Genomic DNA, 22,234 nt, shown 5'->3' with positions numbered 1-22,234 from the left:
ACCGTAAGTTTTCCACAATGGTTGTCCCAAGCCCTGGAATAAGCCAGAATCTTTATTAGTAGTTCATGCTTGGACTTTGCACTCATATAGAAAATTAAAAGGCAGTAGAGTACCGAACCATGAGTTGGGTCTTATACAAGTAAAAGTTGGGAATTTTTTTTGGTTGGTTGGTTTGGGCTTTTTTGTTGTTGTGTTGATTTTTTTTTTTTTTTTTAAACTGTCACAGACTGTTAGGAACTGAATTGTAAGGGCAGGTGATGGTACCAAACCTTGAGCCATGCAACAACATCCCCACTCCCTACCCAAAATGGTAGCAGTAGGAACCCATCAAGTGCTGGGGAGTCCAATGGCTCAGTTTTCCTGTAGTTCTTTCTGCAGGTGAAGCTTCTGTCAGGGAGTATTTCAGGGCTTTCATCAGAGCTTGTTAAATCCTTGCTGTAAACATACAGCAGCAAAAGAAAGAGCTGAAGGTGCGATTTCTGCTGGCAGCTGCTCCTTGGGAGCAACATGGAACAGCTAAGTAGGTGCACTAAGCACCACAGTGTACCGTAACCGTACTTTTCCTTCTAGCAGATGGCAAAAAGTTTAAGCATCTTGCATTTCCAGGATTGTGTGTTCCAATAGGGAAGTCTTTATCAAGCCACTTGCTCTAGAATAGTCCTGTTTTGTCACTTTACATGGAGAAATTCTCCCTGGTAATCTGCGTCATGTAGCACAAAGTGAGCCTGACTCCTGCCCAAAGCCAGCTGCCGCATTTTGTCACATCTGAGCAGCCCCAGCTGGCACAGCCTGTCCTCAGCCCTGGCCACCGGCCCACCAGCAACAAAGAGCAAGCAGCTGGCCTGAAACTCCCGTGGCTTCAGTGTGCAGCCTCCCTTCTGGCTGCTGGAAGCTTTAACCTGTGCCGAGGTTCAGCAGTTCTATCTGTTATGTCTGGAACACAGAGCCTGTGCCTCCAGAGGTGGAGTATGTGTGCAGTAATGGGGAAGAGACTTTTTGGGATCCTGAGGGGCATAGGCACAGGCACATTGTGCCACAGCAGTCTCGCATCCCGGGTAGGGAGAGGGGGAAACAAGTAACTAACAGACACCAGCGCTGATATGTAACAGCTCAGTGTTTCCAATGTTCAACTACTCCCTTGTGCTGAGGCTGTCTGGCAATGATAAAGATGCATTTTCTGTTTGAAATAGGTGCAGTACTTCTTCAAGATTCTGGACAACTAACAAGCTCCATCCTCACCCACTGCAACAGACACGCACACAGAACTGTGTGTTCATTCATTTATTTGTCCAATGTTTCAACCTGACTGAAATACAAGATCAACAAGAGCACTGTACTCCTGGCTAGTATTACATGTTAGAACATAGAGTTTTGCACTTTAGACAACATTTAACACCATTCTATGGGGTACTGCATTGCTTTTATAAAGTTTAAAATAAAGATTTATTTTCAAACATGTGACTTTGGTTTATTTCATACATTACACTTTCTTGCAGAAAAAATAAAATTGTACAACTGCATAAATATAAAATTCTTCCACCATGAAAATGGCTAAAACATTCAATAAAGACATTAGCACCACAGTGTGCGATGCCTTCAGCAGGAAAAAAAAAAAAAAGAAAAAAGAAAAAGAAAAGAAAATATACAAAGCAAAGAGTTATGCCTATCACTGAGGAGAGTGATAGTCTGACCCAGTCTCTCACACAACATACTGGAGGATAAGGGAAGAGGTGGAGAGAAAGACAGCATTCGCTACAAAGCACAGTACACAATCACCTATTCTCTTTAACTTCACTTAAGTTAGTTTCCCTGCCACCCCTCCAAATAAAATACCCTAACACCACAGAAAAGCCAGAAGCCTTATGGAGTGCTGTTAAATATCGTCTCACAGGTGGGCCTTTCTTTGAAAAGGAACAAAATAATGAGAAGTTTCATGCCAGTTCTAGTCCCATTGAGTATTTACACCTTGGACAGCAAAAGTCTTTGCTCACAAGAAGTAGAAAACAGATACAATACATGGCTTGAAAAATGACCAGAGTATGCACCTATAGTACTGTACACTAAATAAAATACACAAGGCAGCAATACTTAGGGGCCAGAAACACTGCTTACTACAAGTCAGTTATGGAATCATAATTTACAGTAAAAATGGGCATGTCCCAAGGCTCAATTTTGTTTTCTTTTGTCATTTACAGTAGAATAAATATTTGTCGCTATTGCTACACTTTGTTTACATTCTAACCTAGTAAATGCAGAAAGCTAGTGTAAAGCATATAGATTACGTGTAGGTCCCATACGTATGACAGTTTGTTCAAGACTAGTAGATTTTCTTTTTTGTTCTTTTTTTTTTTTTTTAACCTTTTTAAATGGCTAGGAGGAGGAGGAGGAGGGGGGAGGAAGAGAGTTGTGCTTACAATCAGCTGCTTTTTATGTCAAATTTAATATCAAAGCGTCCCTGGAAGCGGTCCTTGTCGCTGTAGACGATGTTCTGCCCGTAGGCCCTGCACTCCACGCGCACCTCCATGTCGTAGGTCAGGTTGGTGAACTGCACGGCCACCAGCGGCTGCAGGTACCGCGGCTGCAGCAGCTTCCCGTAGTAGGGGTAGTACTGCAGCCCGAAGCCGGGGTAGCCGCCCATCCCATAGTACTCCACCGTGCCGATTTTGTCTGCGTCTTCCTCTCGCTGCACAGGGGAAAGGGAAGCACAACCAGTGACAACCACGCCAACTCTGCCTTTGGCAGCCCTTGGCTGTATCAGCAGCTGATTTGCAGCAAGACCATGACCTCTCCTTTTGTCAGCGCTGGTCCCCACCATGACAGCACATGAGGGTCCAGTGGTTCAGAGGACGTGTCAGCACTGCCTGATCAGCACACACACAACAGCCCGGAAAAAGGCTTTGCTAAATTTAAAGCCTCAGCCACTTTACACATTTGGAAACCACCAGAGCCTCCTGTGGTATGAATGCACAGGCTTTGGCTGCAAAAACTTTGCTGTTTCTCAGCCGCTTTACACGTGCCAAGTATCTTCCCTGGAGGCCTTTTTTCAGCTCCAGCACAGCACTTGGAAGCAAAATGGTTACTTTTGAAGATGCCTTTAACTGTCTTGTGCTGCTTTTACCCCACATTGTGAGGGCAGCACTAACTCATCCATTAGTGAGGCTTTGAGAAACTTCTGTTCCTGAGGGGGAGATGTCCAAGAACCACCCCATTTGTCTATGGAAAGGCAGGCAGGGGGGTAACTACACTTGGACAAAGGCTTAGTCAGCCCCTGCAGCTTCCCAACTCTGCTCTGTTGTATTTCAACTTACCTTGGCAACGCAGTGGACAGGGATGAGATTTGGGTTGTATTTTGCCATAACCTCGGGAGGGAGGCTTTCATTTACTGGAGCCTAGAAGAAATCCAGAACAAGGGGATGTTACACACTGGATACTGCTCTGCAGGCTGGAGCACCTCTGCAGCAACAACGATCACCAGTACTGAACAAACACCATTAACTGGAACCCCTTCTAAGCACAGTTCCAGAGGCAACAGCTCTCAGTGGTTCTTGGGACAGACAAGTAGCAAAACACAACTGGCAACAGGGGAACTTAGCCCAAGCAGAACTGCTGGCTGTTCTTACAGGTTCACCTGCTCTGGATACAAGCAGGCCAGGCTGGGTTTAACCCCATGGTGTCGCTGGGGAAAGCATTTCATGGCAGAGTGTCTATACCTAGTGGGGCTTGTTTATGCAAGCTCAGGCAGTGGCAGGAAGAGATGCACTGTGGTACAGGATTTGCCACCTGCCTGCCAGGTGTGTGCAGTCAGGACTGGAAATGCACAGGAAAGAGCAAAGTGTGGCAATATCTCACCCTGATATTGCTGAACTTCAGCACCACTGACAAGGAAGGACAAAAGCTCTGGGTGTGTCAGGGAAAGGTGTAAGCACCAACTCTGATAGTCCAACTATTAACCCAGTTGGTCTTTGGTCTTTTAAAGTGCAGCAGTATTGCTTGACAACATTGCAGTTTCAGATCTGTTTTACAAATCCTTTTCTGAGTGCAAGAACTATGGGGTCTCTGCTGGAGTGTGGAATGATGAAAATAAGTAACTGCCATAGGTACCTAGTTTCTAAATGAAACATAGAAAGTCATCCCATGGCTAGACAATGTTGTCTAATGCAGCCTGGAGCTCTCCAGAGCTCCATGGCAAAGAAAAAAGAGTAACACAAAACCCTTCTCTTTCCCAGTCATCAAACATGCACATCTCATGTCATCCCACAGCCACCACAGTACATTCTGCTAAAATGTTCAAATAAACCAAAATTCAACTCATATCTTTTAGCACGGGACAGGCTCCCTTTGAAGAAAAACATTCCTCAGGACTCGTTAGACAGCACCATTGCCCATCCTCGAGTGCCCTGACAGATGGAGGTGAAGGTGGTGTAGAACACCATTTGCACTGTTTTCCATCCAGAAGATGGAGTGGCAAGTTTTGCACACCACCTTATTCAACAGCATGTGTTTTGCCACTGAATTCTCAAAAGAAATTTTTAGCATTTAAATGCGTTGGGGAAAAAAACAGAAGGAAAAGCCAGGAATGTCCAGATTAACACCCTTCTGCATTACTGCAAACTTGCCTTCAGGTGAAGCACAGAGCAACCAGCTGGCAGAGATATCCTACAGCTTTTGGGAAACTACAGTAAATTAACTAAAGACCTCCTTACCTTTCTTCTTTCAGGCAGCTGTGCCTGACTTTCAAATGTAGTTTACTCTTTAGAGAGCCTGTGTTTCACTGTGGTATTTAATATTAGTACTTCATTTAATTAGGCAGTTTTAGCAAAGCAGATAAGTCTACACTGCCTGAGGAAAAGAATGGAGTGGATCAGGGCATAACAAAGTCTGCTGATGGTATAAAGACAGAGTTGGTCTGGGATGGTCCCATGGAAGCATACAGGAATTTAAAATGGAATTTATCATTTGAAGAAAACGCCCCTTTATAGCAACTCCATTAGCAGGCTCAGAAGTTACCAGATAAATAACCAGGAGGTTGCGCTGTGAGAGTCACTGCTACTTGTTACCGACTTGCAGTGCACAACTTTCACTGTTTTTCAATTAAAGGCATTTTTAAAGCAAATTACTCAAATTGTCTCACAATTTATCCTCTGCAGAAAGGGTTTAATACTGATCTCTTTCCAGAGACCAAAAAGCAGGCACTGCAAATCTGCAGCCAACCCCTCCTCCTGATCAGTAGCTTCTGCTAGAAAGGGAAGAGATACTTGCCTGAGGTTTGAAGCCAATAATTCTGTTGAGCTTGACAAGGATGCATGGTTTGCCATCCTTGTACCCATAGGTGGGATCATTTAATCCAGAACAGTTTTCCAGCCATTCACGTTTGAATTTGCAGACCTTCTTCTGGCCCTGGGCATCATTATATGGTCCTCTCTCTTTGTATTCAGTAGGTGTGTCTGTCACGGTGGGAGAAGGAAAAGACAGCCATGTGCAATGGGATCTGATGTGTGGCAGCAGCAGCAACACTTACTCTTGCCTGGGCAGCTGGGATTTCCCCCCTCACCAGGGCAGTTAAGGCACTCCACAGACCTAGGCCCAGCCACCCTCCACGGGGCTGCTCCCAGACCAGAAAGTTTTATGGGATTTTGTTTTATAACAGATTTCTTCCAGAATCATCTGGCTCAGAGACTAATTTTTTTCTGGGCAACTTTTACAAGTGGGTACTCCTCAGGTTTGATACAGACTATTCTGAGGTGAGTGTCTCATTGACATGATTGCAAATAACCTCTTAAAGGTTAACACCTCCCAGATGTTTGACTGCATGGCATGAAGAGGACCAACACTGGCTTTAGCAAAGTCATCAGTAAAACCCCCATGGCTTTCAGAGAGGATAAGGTCAGTGCCATGAGCTTCAGAGTCAGCTGCAATGTTCTCCAAGTGAAATGTGGGAGTTCCCAACCATTTAACCTCTACAATAAGCTAAGTATGCCCCAGTGTGATCTGCCCAAAAGAAATTAATGAGCAGCCATATCACTGAAACCAGAGCCTGCCAGTTTACCAGCATGCTGCTGGAACTGCTGAAGACCAAGACCACAACTGCTCACCCTCAGCTTCTGGTGGACCTGACAGAGGCATCATTCAGAGCCCTCAGCTGTAGGAAGCAATCGAGACTTACCTCCACAGTCCTGAAACACGATGTTTTCAGTTTGCTGCTCAGCACTGTAGTCCCTTAAGAAATTATCAAGGTTCCTCACATAGGGTTCGTAACTTCTGGGTTCAGAGGCAGTAAAGGAAATTTCTGTCTTTTGAACCTGGGGGACTTGAGTCAGTCCTAAGAAAAGCAAAATCAGGAAGAAAACATTAAGTATGCCTCAGAGCTGCACAGCCTCCAGGCAATACCAAGAACATAACTCCTAATAATAATAATCTCTATTTTTCAGACTTAAGAACTTTGACAAAACAGCTTAAGCTCACTGGAGGAGAGGTTCTCCTCTTTCCAACAACAGTCTTAAATATTTATCACAGTGTTTGCATCAGGCAAAAAGACAAAAATCACAAAATGGAGAAGTGAGGCTACAGGTCAAAGTTTCCTTCAAGAAAAACAGCTAACCACAGGTCCACTGTGCACTTCTGCTTCCTCCTCAAGGACAGAAGGGAAGCTGTGAGACCAACCACGCAGAACATGAGTATCCCTAACAGGCTGCCTTCAGTGTCTGCAAACACTGTGTTTAGGATACAGCACAGCTGTCCACTTGTGAACTCCTGGAGTAAAAGACAAGAGAGGTTCCCCAAGTCTGGTCACGCTCCACCAGCTGGAATCCACATGGCCTTAGTGTGTCTCCCTTGTGGGATGTGGGGCAGGAGACATTTTCTCCCTCAGTAAGTTCAGCTGCCTGAGTGCTGCCTCCGCTCTTTTCACTGCCTAAATGGGTATTTCTGACTGCAAACCTCATCTTCTGAGCTCTCTTACCAGCAGCTCATCACCAAGGATGTGAGTAGGAAATGCCACCACACAAGAGAATTGTTTAAAAGACTGTCCAGATTCTGGGCTGTGCTAACCGGTTCAGATTTAGACCATAATGATAATGCAAGGAGAAGTGACAGGACTATAAACAAGAAATGCCTACATAGATGATGAAAAGCACCAACTCCTTTGCTCTTCATTGTGGAAAGTGGAAATAGTTGCTCCTATGCAATGTTTAGGTCACATTTTAATTGAAAGTATTGATGCATGGCTAACACTTTAATTTAAGTAATGGGAACCAAGTTCATGCTGCTTTTGTGACAGCCACTGTAATTATTGAGGTCTTGACTTCAGTTCAGTTTGTCATCTTCATTTCAGCAAGATCAAGGAAAGGAGTAGGGGACCAGCATTTGCTCTGACAACTTTCAGAACAGGCCAGTTGCCAAGAAGCTCCTGTGGTGCAAAACTCAGGCAGCTTAGCCCGCTGGCCCCAACCCACAAGAGCTTGTGACTCCAGCAATTTTTCCAAAGCCACTTGAGTGCTTCTGCTCAGTCCCTCCTCAAGCCAACTCACCACTCCCCCCAGCCCCCCTTCCACTACCCGCTAACTTGGAATTTGTAACCTAGGACAAAGATTAGCTTTGTTCCCCTAAACACAGCTCCTGGTCACCAAAGATTGCGAGAAGTTCAGCAAGGAGTTCGGGTGTTTAAAGTTTTATTCCACGAAGCAGCTTTAACTGCTCAAAAATCCCTCTGGTACAAATGGACCAGGTTGAGTTCACAAGTTTAGAAGCAATTTACTATTTCTCTAGCAGAATGACATCCTACCCTCCAAAATCAGTGGCTTTCAACCTCTTTTTGAGCAGTTACTCATTTTCTTGCTTCACAAATAGTTATATATAGAATAAATACGCCAGTTTCAATTTTAGTAAGGGACTTCAATCCCATCCTGCCAAGCCCTTCTTATGTTACCACTCAGCTGGGAAGCAACAGACTCAGTCACCTGAAGTGGCTGTCTGGAATTGCAGTAGAGGCAGGCCAGGCCTTGGGTCCTCTCCTGGGTCTGCCTTTTCCAGAGTTCAAGTTACAGGCATATCATTCAAGTGTATAAGTACAAAAAAAAAAGAAAAAATCATGAAAACATGGCCAGGCTTGTTAAGTTCCAGTCAGGCAAGTGAAGCTGTTAGTTTTGCTCAGGACCTCTCCATCTCTGTTTCTTGTTTTGGCCAAGGTAACACACAGGACACCTACACAGGCCTGGCAAAGGTGAAGTGAAGGTCAGCAATAGACACCCTGTGGTTTGTAAAAGCCACGCAGTAGAAGATCCCTGTTCTCTCTTTAAGAGAGCCTGGCCACTGATAGCTACAGTCCAAAGCCAACCTTCTTCCCATCAGACAAGTAGCTGGTGAACAGACTCCCATCCCAAAGCATCTCTGTCTTGCACATCCCCACAGAACTGCCATGAAGCCCAGGCAGCACCACCAAGCAGCTGTTCCAGTGGCCAGCACAAGGGAACCACTGTTCCTGCCAGGTAGCCTGTGTTGTTTTCTGCCAAAATGGGAGCATTTCCAAGTGGTTGGATGAACCAGACTAGACCAGGCTTTGGCACACAAGTGCTTGCTTTGTTTAGGATCGGAGCAAAGTGGAGATCAATCTCTCCACTTACAAAGCAGAAAAGAAAATCTTGATGAATATAAAAGACTTGTCATGAAAAATAATTTTATCCTAATTTAAAAAATGTGTTACAGGCTTCTACCACAACCTCCATTCTCAGATGCCTGCAACTGACTGGATGCAAAGCCCTAAGCACTGATGTATCATTTCTTTCTGTACATCCCATAGCCAAACTAAAAGCTGCAGTGCTGTTAGCAGAGCAGTACTATCACTGAAAGCTTAAGCAATCTTGTGTGAAAAACCAAGCGTGTTGTATGATGGCAGAAGGTAACCTCTGCAAAACACTAAGCTTTCTGGAACATTCTCTCACCCCCACTAGGGAACTTAAGCAAGCAGGGACAAGAAAAAACATTAAAAAGCTGAGCCCTTCCAGTACTACCTGCCATGTATTGCTAGACAGCCAAGGAAGCGTGTGGCTGGCATAAATGAAGATTTTAGGGCTCCATGCACATGAGGAAGCCATTCATAAGCAAGTCCTAGGGGGGGAAAGAAACAAACCCACAAGTGCTTTCATAGCCAGGAGTCTAACAACTCTCTCCCTATCTTCAGACTATGATCTGTATGACACAGCTCTGCATCTCATGCTGTTATGATAGAAATGCACTAGGGTGTCACGTGGTGATGCTGTTCTTGCCATAGGAAAGAATCATGTAACTTATTGCTAAAATACTGACAAATTAGAAAATTGCTGCAACTGGCACTTAAGAGTGCCTTGCTAGGAAGTAAGACTCTCATCTTCACTTGGCTGACATTGTCCATATAAATGATGAGCAATGCCTTGAGTTGGTAATGGACACCACCTTCTGTTGGCTGTGACTATACGAGGCTATCAAACACCAAAAAACCCCATGTAAAGTCATTTGGGGTGATTTTTCAGCTATAGTTCCACTTCCAAAAATGCCGCTGCAGATTAACATCCTATTTATTCAAGATCATTTAAAAAACAATTTTCCACATACATTTTATCATTCTAACCTGCAATAACAAGACTTCAGAAGTGTCCTGAGGGTAAAGAGGAAGAAACTAAAAGTGGGAAGTCAGGCTTGTTATTAGAAACGATTGTAGAGGGCTGTAGTAACAACTCTTGCTCCATCACACCATGCTCATTTCCAAGTACAATGTAATCTTGGTTCCAAATGAGTCTGAGCACTCCTGGGATGACACAGATGACAAATTGAGTAATCACTGCACCCTCCCCCAGCTCACTTAGTGAGGATAGATTTTAAAAGCCACCATATCAAACAATGTCCTTCCAAGCTTCCAGTCAACATCATCCCCAAAGTGCAAAAAGCAGGTGCAAGTCTTCCACAAATGCAGCAAAACCTGCTTGGCAGTAACATCCTGGAGCTTGAGACTGAGATTTTCCTAAGCACAGGTGCTGCTGAAATGAGAGACAGAAGCAAAGAAGTGCAGCTTCACAGGAGGCAGCACACCTCCTTTGAAGCCTCCCAGCCACCTTGCTGCTGCTGTCCAAGCTAAATAAGCCAAGTGAGGAACACACACCAAAGCAGCATTTTCCATGACACACTCACTGCCCAACAGTGCTTGAAGCAGGGACACCTGAAATCCCCTGGCTTGAGCAGGGATTCTTCCTTCCAGTCACCACTTACAAAGCTTTGCCTTGGGCAGCAGCGAGCTCTGTCCCCTCCACCAGCCCATGACAGGATGCTGTTCCACGGGATGCACACCACAAGATGGCAGGATACACAGCCCAATTTGTATTGGGGTGGGGAGGGGAGAATGAAGGATTATTTTTTAGGGATGCTTTTTAAGAAGCAATATGCTCATCCTTCACTATTAGCAGGGTAATCCCTCTGTGTTCAAAGCAGAGTCCGAGCCTGCAGCACACGTGGAGCTGGGGCTGTCGCAATGGCAGGGCTGGACAGGCAGGTGAACTGCACTGTTCCTTCCCCCACCACAAGACAAAAGAAAGAAAAAAATAGTATAATGGAAAGGTACAATACTCAGCTTGCCCTGAAGCCCTGTATAACATTCCTGTTGTGTTCAATGCAGAAACCAATTACCATATTAATGACACTTGGCTACAAAAATAGCACTTTATGGCTTTCAATGTTATACCCGTGTCAATAACTCAATACAACACCCTGTAGGTTCTGTTGCTGTTATGAAAGCTGTTGTATTTCAGAACAAGAATTATATTATAGCAGCCCCTACAGCATTTTCTCTTGCAAATCCTGAAGGCAGGTCTAGTTTTCCCTTTCTCAAAACATTCTGGGCTGACACAACAGTGACTTGCCCAAGAAGGGCAGAGCACTAGAACAAGAATAAAACCAGCTTTTCTGGCTCCCTAGAAAATCCAGGAGTTTATCAAGCTGCTAATATACTCATTTGGCTCACAAATTTTCTCACAAGAGCCAGGACTTAGAATTGCACAACATCCTATTTTATATAGTTCATCATCTGCAGGTGCCTCAGATCACAGAAAGTTCAAGTTTGATGCTCACCATGCATGTGTTCATTAACAGAACAGCAGCTGTGCTTGCAGCACTGGGGAGAATCCTGCACAGTCAGGGAATACAGGGGCTGCTGACCCCCCAAAAGCAGTGCAGCTACTCACTACCTGTCAGTGTCTCTGAAAGCCAGCCTTAAAGGGCTATTTTGGACCTGCAGTTTCACAGCTGCCCTGCTACAGGACAAGGAATGTACTGGCTATTAAGTGCCAGCCTCCACCATGCCCCACACCAGCTTGTCCACAACTGTAGGAAGAGCTGTCAAGTGATGCTCTGCAAAGGACTCTGTGCTATTTACTAATTATTTCTTTGAAGTTTTATGCATATACCATTGCAGCTTGGTTCAAAACTCTTGTTTACTGGCTCCCCACCGTCACACATTTAAGGACCTGGATTTTGTTCCCCTTGATTTCGGTACATGTCCTGAAAGCTCATTACAAAAGACTCCTGACAACCTTTTCATTGTTCCTCCATTTTGATTTCTGCAGCACACGCTGTATACAAGAGTGTCTTGAAAATCAATTCCTTTTCTTTGTTTAAACAAAAAGAAGCCCTAGAAAAACTGGTGCAGTATGCAGTTAAGATAGGAATAAAAATCTTGTGCAGGGTGAAATCTTTCACAGAAGTTTTACCAGATTTGCTTTGAAATTGGTATCGTAAATGGCTATTTCACAGAAAGCAAACAGTTTACCTAGAATGGGTAATTATGTGACATCTGGCTGAACAGCACGGCTATCTGGGTGAGACCTCAGATCCGTGGGCTCCCTCGCTAATTATTTCATGAAGGGGAAAAACACATTACTGAGTAACAACTACCCCAGCATTAGCCATGTTGGCTTTTCAGATGCAGCCAATGGCTCTGGGCAGTATCAGTGACAGTCTTTCCTGCAAATGTCAGGGTCCACTGCAGAGACTAAAAGAGCAGCTTTTAGTGCTTTACACAGCATTTACCCCAGCCATGGTGGTGGTACATGAAGAAGTGCAACACACTAACACAGCACTTCCAGCCTCTGTTCTGTCTTTATAGCATGCTGATAGAAAAGCAGTTATCTGCAAAAGATGACTTAGCTGAGCTCTAACACCATTTGGCGACAGTGACATTCCCTGTGTTTAGGGCAGGGAATCACAGCACAGCACTGCAGACAGTGGGGCTGCAAGACACAGTGCAGCACCAGGGCCAACTTGTGTAGCTACAAGGCATCAGCCTCACAATTGTCACTTAAATACCGCTGTTATTAAAAGCTTCTGAACTGTTTTACAGAGCAACTGGAGACAGATCGTTAGGGTGCCCAGTGCCAGGCAGCCTCAAGGTCATTTGTAATGTGGGAAAGCAGCAGTTGCGCAGCTCCCCCCCGTGCTCCAGCCGCCGCTGGCTGCGGCGGGGATCGGATAGCGCAGCACAGCCCGGGCAGGCGGAGCACGAACCTGCGGCAGGGGCCACTGCTCCTTCTGCCCTACCCAAGGCTGGCTGGCCACAGACACTGCTCAGGCATCACTGTGAGCAGAGATGTATTCTGTCTGTGAGGACAGGTCACATATCAGCAGTGACCAGAGCCACCCCCTCCCTTCACCTCCCACGCCAGTCAGTCGCTATTCCCACTAGCGAGTGCCACAGTGCTCTAGAGCATGGGGTACTTTGGTGTTGGATAATGTAATTCCATGAGCACTCCCAGAACTTGCACTGTCCCCTTTCTCCTTGTGCATGCCACTTCCACAGAGCCAACATTTTATCTTCATCCCTTCACTTACCCATGTGAACAGAGTGGCTCTGAAGAAAGAAAAACTGAACCCATCCTCCTCATACTGCCTGTTCCCAAAAGTGAAGCCTTTTAGTCTCACCCCATCAGTTCAGCTTAGAGGAAGGGAAAAGTGAACCAGGTTTAAGCTCCTCTCAGAGAGGAGACATTTTTCATGTGATGCAACGTTTAATTCTAGCAGGATTGTCTTCAAGCCCCAGTACTGTTAACACAGAAGGCTGAGAACATACCCACCCCCTACAAATATGTGTTGCAGCAACGACACACTTATTTCATCCTCCTCCTTGAGGTGAGTAACCAACCCCGCCTTCCCAAAACAGCTTGCACAAAGTCAAACACAGGCCTCCTATTTAGTTACCTGGAGGTGCCACTCGATCCTGGTATTTAGGCTCAAATTCACTGACAGTGAGCAACATCACTTGGATGGTCCCGATGAATATACCTGCCAGGCAACCGTAGAAGATGACATAGAAGAGGAGGATCTTAACTGCAAGAGAAAACAAACAAAGAGGAATCAAACCAAGCCCTCACAGCAGTCATGTTTCAGGACAGTACTTCTATCCTTTGCCACTTGCAAGGAAGAGCCCAGCACACGGAATTCCGATGTTGCAAAGACATCTACTTATCAGTGAGATTATGCCCTGATGCAGACAGTAAATGTGAAGCACTCCAGTTGTTTGGTGGAGGGGAAACACGGGCCCCTGAAAACCTAGAAATCCAAGAATCAGGGTTTGGGCATATAAAATAGAAAGACTAAATCACATTCCCCCATACTTTCAAGGATCCCTTGGCTGACCCAGCACTATTACCACAGGCCCTCACACTCGACCCTGTCAGCGATCCAAGTGCCCCACAGCAAGCATGGGTGCGCTTGAAGGATACTCATTCCACACAGCTCTGGGGCTCAAAGCTATTTCCAGGAGCAGTAACAATAAGTGTTTCATTCAGGTTTACAAGTAATTGTACAGCCTAATCTCTTCTAGTAATTCAGGCCATCACCTCCAAAAAAAAAAAAAAGACAATGGGAAAAGATTCAGGCCAACTAGCTCCAGTACTCCATCTCAAATGTAGGAAAGTACTCTTAAGGTGTCAAAATACTGCACATTTACCAGCCTTGTCTACCTACAAAGGCACTCTGGCACTGCTCATTCTAATTAAAGAGTGAATTACATAACAATGAAAGATTGAATGCAGTTTCAGTCTAAAGGGAATGCCTAGAATAATCTTGTGGGGGGGGGCAGCAGGAAGAAGCCTGGAGATGCAGCCCAGCTCTGGGTATCAGTTACCAGTATACAAGGATTATCTGAACTGATTAACTGCAGGGTAACATGCCGTACTACACACCACCAGGCCGCCTACAAGGGTAGGCCAGCCCATGCCAAGCAACTGTATTGCTCATCAGGCTGCAGGGACAAGCAGAGGCCAAAGAGAACTTGAGAGCGAGTCTGCTTGATCTTGGACTGTCCTCACCTAATTGCAAACAAAACAGAGGTAGTTTATTTGAAGGACTTGAAGTGATGAGCTACCAGGGAAAGGGAGTAAGTAGTGGGTGGAAGTATTCCTCCTCACTCCCCAGCCCCATCATAAAAAAGCACTACACCATTGGAGAAGCCTCACATGAAAGCTGGCAGTTCTGGTCATTTTAAGTCTATGAAAGACAGGCAAGCAGGAGGGCCACCCAGAGGAACAGAGGCTGAGGGACACTGTCAGAAAGGCACTCCATCCTCTTGTCCTTCCTCATGTGCACCGGAGGCAGCCAGGGCTGGAGGGCAGAGCTGGGTGCAGTAACGTGGTGCTCCAGGAGTTAAAGCACTCTTTGGTATCCAGGCAGCGTAAAGCAAATGGCCGTGACGTCAGGGACGTGTGGAAATTTTTTCCAGAGCACGGTCATAGGAGGTGCTGTTGTAACAAACCAAACACTAATGCTGTTGTCTGCAGCGTAATGCCTTTGAGTTTTGTAACATCAAAAGGCAAACGCTGGGAGGTAGCTTATTTAATCAGGTTCCCAGCCAGGATGCTCTAAACGCCAAAGACACCTTAAAGGTCAAAACCACTCCAAGGTCTCAGAAAATATGCAGTGGGTCTAGAAATCAAGCACCACAGGGTTGAACGAAAAAGCTTCTTGCAACAGGTAGGCTTATAACAGAAGAATCTGATCATCAGCCTGCAGATCGACTCAGCAAATGGAAATCAGTCCTAGGCAGATAGGTACGGGCACTCTGGGAGAAGGACCTGGTTCAGCCTCCGCGTTTGAAGCACTGCGCAGTTGCCTGGTGCCTCAGGAGCAGAAAATACCTCTCCATGCGCACCCCCACAACCCCATTCTGCTCACGTAAAGATACAGCAGAAGCCTGCTCTAGTCCGCCTGCCAGAGCGGCCGGCTCTGGATGTGGCACCTCCGGCCGATCCATTACAATAGGAGCTGAATTCAACATCGCAAGGGTGGCAACACCAGCTGTGGTTGGCAGCAACTGGAAGACTGTCTATTTGCTATTTATACAGCACCCAATGAATACATCATGAGCACTTATGAGGAATGCACATAGAGCCATTTCCTTCTTGCGGAGATATTAAAAGTTAATCGCTCTTTCTCAGAGGAGTAAAACTCGCTTAGTTTCATTTATCCAGAGAAAATAGAAAAAAAGAAAAAGCCTCTGTGAGATCTAAGGCAGATGAGGGCTGGTAGGTCAGGGTCCCCCGACGGCGATGCTCCCGGGCCGGGCCAGCCACCGGGAAAGGAAGGAGACCCAAGGACGAGGCGCCCTCGACAAGGTCGGCCCGACCCCGCCTCACCCCCGGACCCACCTGGAGCCCGATTCGGGGGGCAGCGCTCGCCGGCCCCCGGGGGGCCCCAGCGGATACCGAAGGGAGAGGGCACGGGGACCCCGTCCCTGCCTCCCTCGCCCCGCGGGGACGCCCCATCCCCAGCCCCCCCCCCCCCCCCCCCCCGCCCCGGCCGCAGCCCCGCCGCAGCCGGCGGAGGCGGAGCGCCGGGGCCGTGCTGCAGCGCCCGCCGCATCGCCGCCCCCCGGCCCCGCACTCACACCAGCTGCCCCCGGTGCGGCCCAGCAGCTCCTTCTTCTCCGAGTTCCAGATGAATTTCTTCCAGTTGCCGTCACCGTCCTTGGCCTTCCCGCGGGCCATGGCGAGCGGCGGGGTGGGCGAGCGGCGTGCAGAGATTTATAGCCCTCGGCGGGCGGAGCGGGCAGGGCCCGGCCGGGCGGAGCGGCCCCGGAAGGTGCGGGTGGGTGCGCCCGCCCCGGCGGCGCCGGCCCGGCGGGGCAGAGCGGGGGAGGTGGCCGGGGGGACGCGGGAGCGGCGGGGGGAGCGCGGCGGAGCGCACGGGGCACGGAGCAGCCGCGCTCCCCGCGCAGCGCCCCTTCATATACACCGCGGGCTCCGCCCTGCCCGCGCCGCCGCCAATGCGGGTCCGCGGAGCGCTCCGCGGGCGGGGCCCGGGGCGGGCGGGGCGCGGTGGGGGCGCGCCGGCGGCGGGAGCGTCAAGGCGGGAGGAGGCGGGGGGCTGCGGCACAGGCACCGGCGGGGAGGGTCGGTGCGGGCCGCCCGCCGCTCACCGGAGCTCTGACCCGCGGGGCCGGGCCGGAGCCGGGCAGGTGCTGCGTGTGCCCGCGGGGGCGCGCGGCCCTTGCCCGACCGTAGCTGCGGGCGCGCGCCCGCACACCTGTGCGCGCGCCGGCCCGCGCACGTGCCCGCCTGTTCCCGGTATTCCCGCCCCGCCCGCTTCCTGCGGGTCCCCGCTCCCCGCAGCAGAGCGATCGGCTGGGCGCTGCTGAGCATCGTCCCGCTCCCGCTCCTGCTCCTGGCGCCCCGCTCCGCCGGCCCCGCCGCGCTCCGGCGGGCTCACGTGTAAGGCGGCTGCGGAATACTGAGTGCGAGCAGCGCTCCCCGCCCGGCCCCGCGCTCCGCCGCCCGCGCCCCGGGAACACCAGCCAGGAGGGGCGGGCAGGGGCTACCCGGGGGCAGCGGGACCTGCCCGTCCCCTGTGGCGGGGAGGACACGACTCACACGCGACAGCCGCCGCCGCCCTTGCAGGGTGACCTTCAGGGCGCTGCACAAACGCCACTGCCGCCCCGGGGCCGGGAGACACCCAGCCGCCGGCAGCGCACCCTTGGCCCGGCCGGGTGGGGCTCGGGGGTTCTCCGCGGGGACACCTCTGTGATCACAGGTAACCGGTGTGCCTTGGTCCCCTGATACTATTACAGGACAGTTAAATTACATCTGCACATCCAAGCATACTTGGGTTTACCTCTGAACTTCCTGTCGGGTTGCGATGTTGTATTTCACATATTTTCTTGCCCTTAAGGTATTGATACATTCTCTGAACTTTAGCTCAATCTTTCTTTTTTTTTTCCTTAAGGTCTGGGAATCGCAATGAATACACATAAGATGGGCCTTTCCACAGTACTTCCTAGCAGGTGCACATTCTGGCCATTATCTGCAAGAATGCCCTAGCTTGGAATCAAGGACCACCCAACCTCAACATGTTCTTCTCATGTCTCAAGAAGAAGTGGTCTGGCCACCATCATCTCATACCCTCCCTAAGTCATTAAAGCTAGCATTTAGGGGACAAGTTGTAATGGGGCACTCTTCTCCAAGTGATCCGTGGCTACAGCCCAGAACCAGCCCCTGAAGCAACTGAGGGACCTGCATTTTTAGGCCCTTAGCCTTACTCTTCTGGAGCCACTCTAGGTCCAGACAGGCCAGATACCCTCAAGCTCACACTGCCATTCATGGCAGTGGCCAAGGATTCTTTCCTAGCTTTAGGCATGCAACCAGACTTCTCAAAGCTGTGAAGGCTTGTGGGTTAGAGACACAGAGAGGTTTGTGCCTAGAAGACCGTGTGTGTTTAATTGGGAGTGTCTAGTTTGATGAATGTTCCATGATACATTATACATGATCAAAGGGAGCCAGGTGTGCCACACGGATTTTCATCCTGTGTTAGGAGAATCAGCTCTCAGTGGTGTTTATGTGATGGGAAAGAGCTGGACAGCCACAGAGAAGAGGATAATTGGAACCTCTCTTTTCTCCTTGGTGTCTGGTCAGAGCTGGTCTTTTAAAGAGTCCTGGTGATGGTGGTTGATAACAAAAGCAAACACAGACAGTGGTACCTGACACCCAAGTGAACATCATCTACACTGCAGGGAGGGCAGTATCAGTTACAAGTTAAGGCAGCTGTGATTACAATCAAGCCAATAAATACACAAGCACTGCTGAAGGGAAAACTGTTTTAAACTCTTCAGAGCACCATGCAGTTGCTGCTCTTGCCAACTAGTCTGTTTCTCTCAGCTGCTGGGCCACAAGTCTGCAGTGGCAACTGCTGAGCCAACTTTCTTTCTAATGCCCTGGGTGCAATTTATGGTCCAGGTATGCTACCCTACAAAGGACAGCAGTTTGGGAATTATGTATGAATGCATGTGTTGTCACCCAAGCATGAAATCTACTCACCAGACAGCCTGCCCCTCAATGCTATGTCTTGTGTTTTCCACAGGCCAGGACCTGGTTCATCTGCTCTGTGGAAGAAACAGCACATGAGTTAGTGCAGGGCACATGCAACAGCAGCAGTCAGTGCAGCCCTCTCCTTCTTGGCTTCTGCCTGGGCACTAGGGTCATCCAAGACAAAGCAGGCATGGGACATTCAGGGACTAAAATCTGGGGAGATTTGAATGGGGATGCACTCTCCCACAGCTTTATTTGCTATGACCACAGAGAATGAGTTTGGAGAAGGCAACTAGAGAGTGTCTAAAGAACTGTGTCACGATTACACAGTAAATGGCCACCCAGAAATACAAGCTTCCTCTGAGCACACACACACCATTGCTACGAGCTCCAGTGCTGCTGGTGGAAGCTGAGCTGCAGGAGCTCCTGGCTTCATCAGTGTTTGTTCAAGGATCACCAGGAAAGTCTCTCCTCTTCCTGCAAGCATCCGTATTTCTGTATAAATACACAGACAAGTCCTGTTGGGTTGGTGGTGGCCAGCAGCATCAAATCCCTGTGACTGCACAGGCTGGAACATGCAGGATGTGGAATAGGCAAAATGCACTTCGTGAGGGTCGCAAACCATTCCTGCCAGCTGTTTTACAAAATTGAAGACCCCATCCTGTGCATGCTCAGGATATGCACTTTACTTGATGACTGTGAATTACCCTCTCAGAATCAGAAGAACTAATAGGCATTGAGGTGCCAAATTTTATTCAAATTTATTGTTTGTTTGGCTGCTCAGATATCAATCAGGCAGTCTCTAAGGCCACCACCGTATGATCTGATTTTTTAAGGCGATAAGGGCCTGAGGCAATGTTGGAAATTGCCAAGAACAAAATGTGCAAAGCAATGCATGTCCAGGAGATTAGCTGCAGGACGAAGGATGGGGTTAGGGAAAGCTGTGCACTGACACTTAGGAAGGAACAACCTACAAGATGGAAGTTGCTAAGTGTTTATCTCACTGCCTCAAGCACAGCCATCAATGAGATTTCCTGCTTCCTTTGGATCCCCTGCCTTGTGAGACTGGAAGAAAGCACCTAGAGCAAGGAAAGGTGTCTCACTATGGGGCAGGAGGGTGGACAATTATTTCTAATGTAGCAGTGAAAGAGAAATGGCCAGTGGAGAGCAAGGCAAAGTAAGGATTTGTCTGGCTTCATTTCTGTCCCTTAGTTCCATTTTTGGGGGGAAAGGAGACTGTGCTGCTGATGGTCACATGCAGAAACTTTGGGCAATGTGTGATCTAGAAACATCTCAAGGTGGCTGTGAGTGATGCTGTGAAGAGCAGCGGCAGGAGAGAGGCTTGCCAGGGCAGGGAGAAACTTGGGCTGTGGGACCAAGTGTGAGTTATAAGGTGACAGAAGTGTGCAAAATGGCCTCAAGTCTTTAGTATTCCATGGGCTGCCACTGCAAACAAATGGGGATGGGCCTCCTTGGACTGGCATGCCCAGGAGCTGGAAAAGGGCAGCTGCTCAAGAGCTTGGCACCAAGCCTGCATCACACACAACAGGTGAGAGAGGGCGAGGAACAAAACAGCAGCCCTCAGACTGCCATCAAGATGCCAGGTGGCAAAGAGCCATTTTATAGTCTTCTGGGGGCCTCGAGGGGGAGAGGAGTGACCCTCAAGAACCACCCTCAGGGTCCCAGCAGAGCTCGTGCCAGTGTTTGGTCCCCATGCCAGCTTCTTGGTCCTGCCTTGGGATTGTCCTCCAATTTTCTGCCTGGGAGGTTCAGGAGAAACAAAAGCCCACTCGGGCTGCTACACATAACGCTGGCTCAAGCAGTGTGTGTTGTCTCCCAGGACACAGCATGACAAAACTGTCTTTCAAGTCATCCTCCTTCCTTGCCTTGTCCCCCTCACAGGTGTGGGGATTAGATTTACAGACAAATGCAGTTGGTCCTCTGAGCACAATGAGTGCACAATTTGAACAGATTAACTGTATATAGCTGTGCAAGGTGAGGTAACTGAGGTCAAAAATTCATGAACTGGTAGGCACTGAGAAAGTAAATATATGTAGAAATAACCGCCCCCTGAATTCAGACACAGGGCCACTATTCCTTTCCTTAACATCAGTTTGATAGTTATGTGGGGATGCTTGCACAGCTCACCCTCAACAAAATGAGGTGTAAGACAACAGCTGATAAAACAGGGAAGTGACTCTAAAGAGTGTGTATGGATGGAAAACCTAAAAGTTGCCCCAAAACTTATCTTGCTGAAGAGGGAAACAAACACCAGACCTCAGCAGATCGTGCTAAAGAGGATGGCATCTGTCAGCTGGATTAAATGGTAACCAGGGAATGACAAAGACAATTTTGAGACGAAGAATGAGCTGGTTGGAAAGACTATATAAAAGAAAAATAAGAAAGAGTAACAGAGCAGAGAGAGGCCTCAGACTGTCAAAATCCAGTCTGGCACATCACAGCCTCTGCTGAGGTCAGATGCAGCAGTTCCCCATCCATAAGGCACCATCAGCTGCCAGCACCCAGCACGTGGCCTGACGCCGTGGGGTGCAGCATGTGGGACTCACACTTTGGGAGGGGGCATGACCTGCTGGTGTCCCTTCCTGCCAGAGGGTGCATTAGCTGATTGTAGGGAGTGGCGTGGGCACCCCTAGAGCTGGAGTGGCTACAACTCCAGTGGGAGCAGGGCATAAGTGGGGGGGACCTCTGCTCCTGGAAGTGACCCTCATGCCAGTGAGAGAGGGGTTGGTGCCCACGTGAATGGGCATTAGTTACAAAAGTGTGTTTAGGAACTTGCAGGAATGTATTAGTGTTTTCTAAGTGTCTAACCTAGTGGTTGAACTGCTGTATTGCTGACATAGACCCTGAATGTATAGTTCATGGATTGTCAGTTAATTACGTGTCCTTAATAAATCAATAAACCATTTCAGTCCTGATTTGGCTTAACCTATGTGAGCTGATTCACTTTTCCCTGCCACAATGACCAGCTGATGCAGGCTTTTGACCAATCCTGGTGGGAGAAAGTCTAAATGCTCAGTGATAGAAAAAAAGGATTCACTTCATGTTGAACTGGTGACTATGTACAGAACAAAGGAAGGTTTTTGGGGTGGACTGGATGGTGGAGACAGAAAAGGGGGATGTAATAGAGACAATGTGATGTGTGCCTGGTGATTGATAACGGGGATAAATACCTCTAGTGGACAGTACAGAGTTCTGGTGCTTGCTACAGTGAAACCTGCCAGCTACCAACACTGTTCTGACAGAGGCAAAGGCAACTTGTGAAGGCAGCAGAAGTCACAGCAGGTTGCCAGAATTTAGCTTTTTGGCTGATATGGAAAAAATTACTCTGATCTCACAGAAAATAATATGCAAATACTGTCTTGTATGAAATCTTCCGTGTTTTCCTTGGCACATCTGGAAGTGATCACCACACAGGGAAGCAGCATTACCCAGGAACTAGCTATGAAGCTATCAAGAACACGTGTTTTGTGACAATGGGCACCTGGAACCATATTGGAACAGTAGCCAGCTTCCTGGTATGCAGCCACCAAGCTGAGGCAGCTACATGAGCTCGTGATGCAGCCAGCAGCTGCAAGTCTGGGGCACTGATACAACTTCACCCCTGCTGGTCCAAGGAAAATTGTCCCCATTTGGCTCCTACTGGATATAGAAGCACTGTGCACCATCACAACAGGCTGCCAGCACCTTTCTGTTTAGGCAGTTAAGATCACAGGACATCCCTCTCCACTTGGCCTTAACCATAAGCTCTGTATGGGGTTTCTGATGAGGGTTGTATTTGGGACCTAGCCTGCTTGTCTGCTCCCATTAGAGCTCTGCTGTCTCCAGCACCAGCCAGCCCGGGACATCCAGCAGGAAACCAAGTCAAAGAACGAGAACTGAACAAACTCCAAAACTATTTTGAG

General features: G+C 48.3%; 2 protein-coding genes and 1 long non-coding RNA gene across 3 annotated transcripts in view; 2 read left to right on the top strand and 1 right to left on the bottom strand.

The window, feature by feature from the left end:
- NME7 (NME/NM23 family member 7) overlaps nucleotides 1–1,641 on the top strand; it is a 90,312-nt gene extending 88,671 nt beyond the window's left edge. The window contains exon 12 of the mRNA XM_069019822.1: nucleotides 1,191–1,641. Coding sequence (XP_068875923.1) covers nucleotides 1,191–1,223 — 33 coding nt within the window. The 3' untranslated portion in view covers nucleotides 1,224–1,641. The remainder of the gene's footprint in view (nucleotides 1–1,190) is intronic.
- On the bottom strand, nucleotides 1,267–16,184 carry ATP1B1 (ATPase Na+/K+ transporting subunit beta 1). The gene is made up of 6 exons (XM_069019834.1): nucleotides 15,899–16,184; nucleotides 13,213–13,341; nucleotides 6,164–6,319; nucleotides 5,260–5,444; nucleotides 3,309–3,389; nucleotides 1,267–2,683 (listed from the first exon to the last, which is right to left on the bottom strand). The coding sequence occupies exons 1-6, from the start codon at nucleotides 15,996–15,998 to the stop codon at nucleotides 2,417–2,419; spliced, it is 918 nt and encodes a 305-aa protein (XP_068875935.1). The 5' UTR covers nucleotides 15,999–16,184; the 3' UTR covers nucleotides 1,267–2,416.
- A 220-nt stretch (nucleotides 16,185–16,404) lies between these two features.
- On the top strand, nucleotides 16,405–21,247 carry LOC138112510 (uncharacterized). The gene is made up of 2 exons (XR_011151762.1): nucleotides 16,405–17,040; nucleotides 17,233–21,247. It is a non-coding gene; the product is annotated as an uncharacterized lncRNA (long non-coding RNA).
- Nucleotides 21,248–22,234: the final 987 nt, after the last annotated feature.

This window comes from Aphelocoma coerulescens, chromosome 1 (genome assembly GCF_041296385.1).
Source record: "Aphelocoma coerulescens isolate FSJ_1873_10779 chromosome 1, UR_Acoe_1.0, whole genome shotgun sequence".
NCBI lineage: Eukaryota > Metazoa > Chordata > Aves > Passeriformes > Corvidae > Aphelocoma > Aphelocoma coerulescens.
Note: the sequence above shows the minus strand (reverse complement) of the source record. Positions and strands in the feature narration are given on the sequence as shown.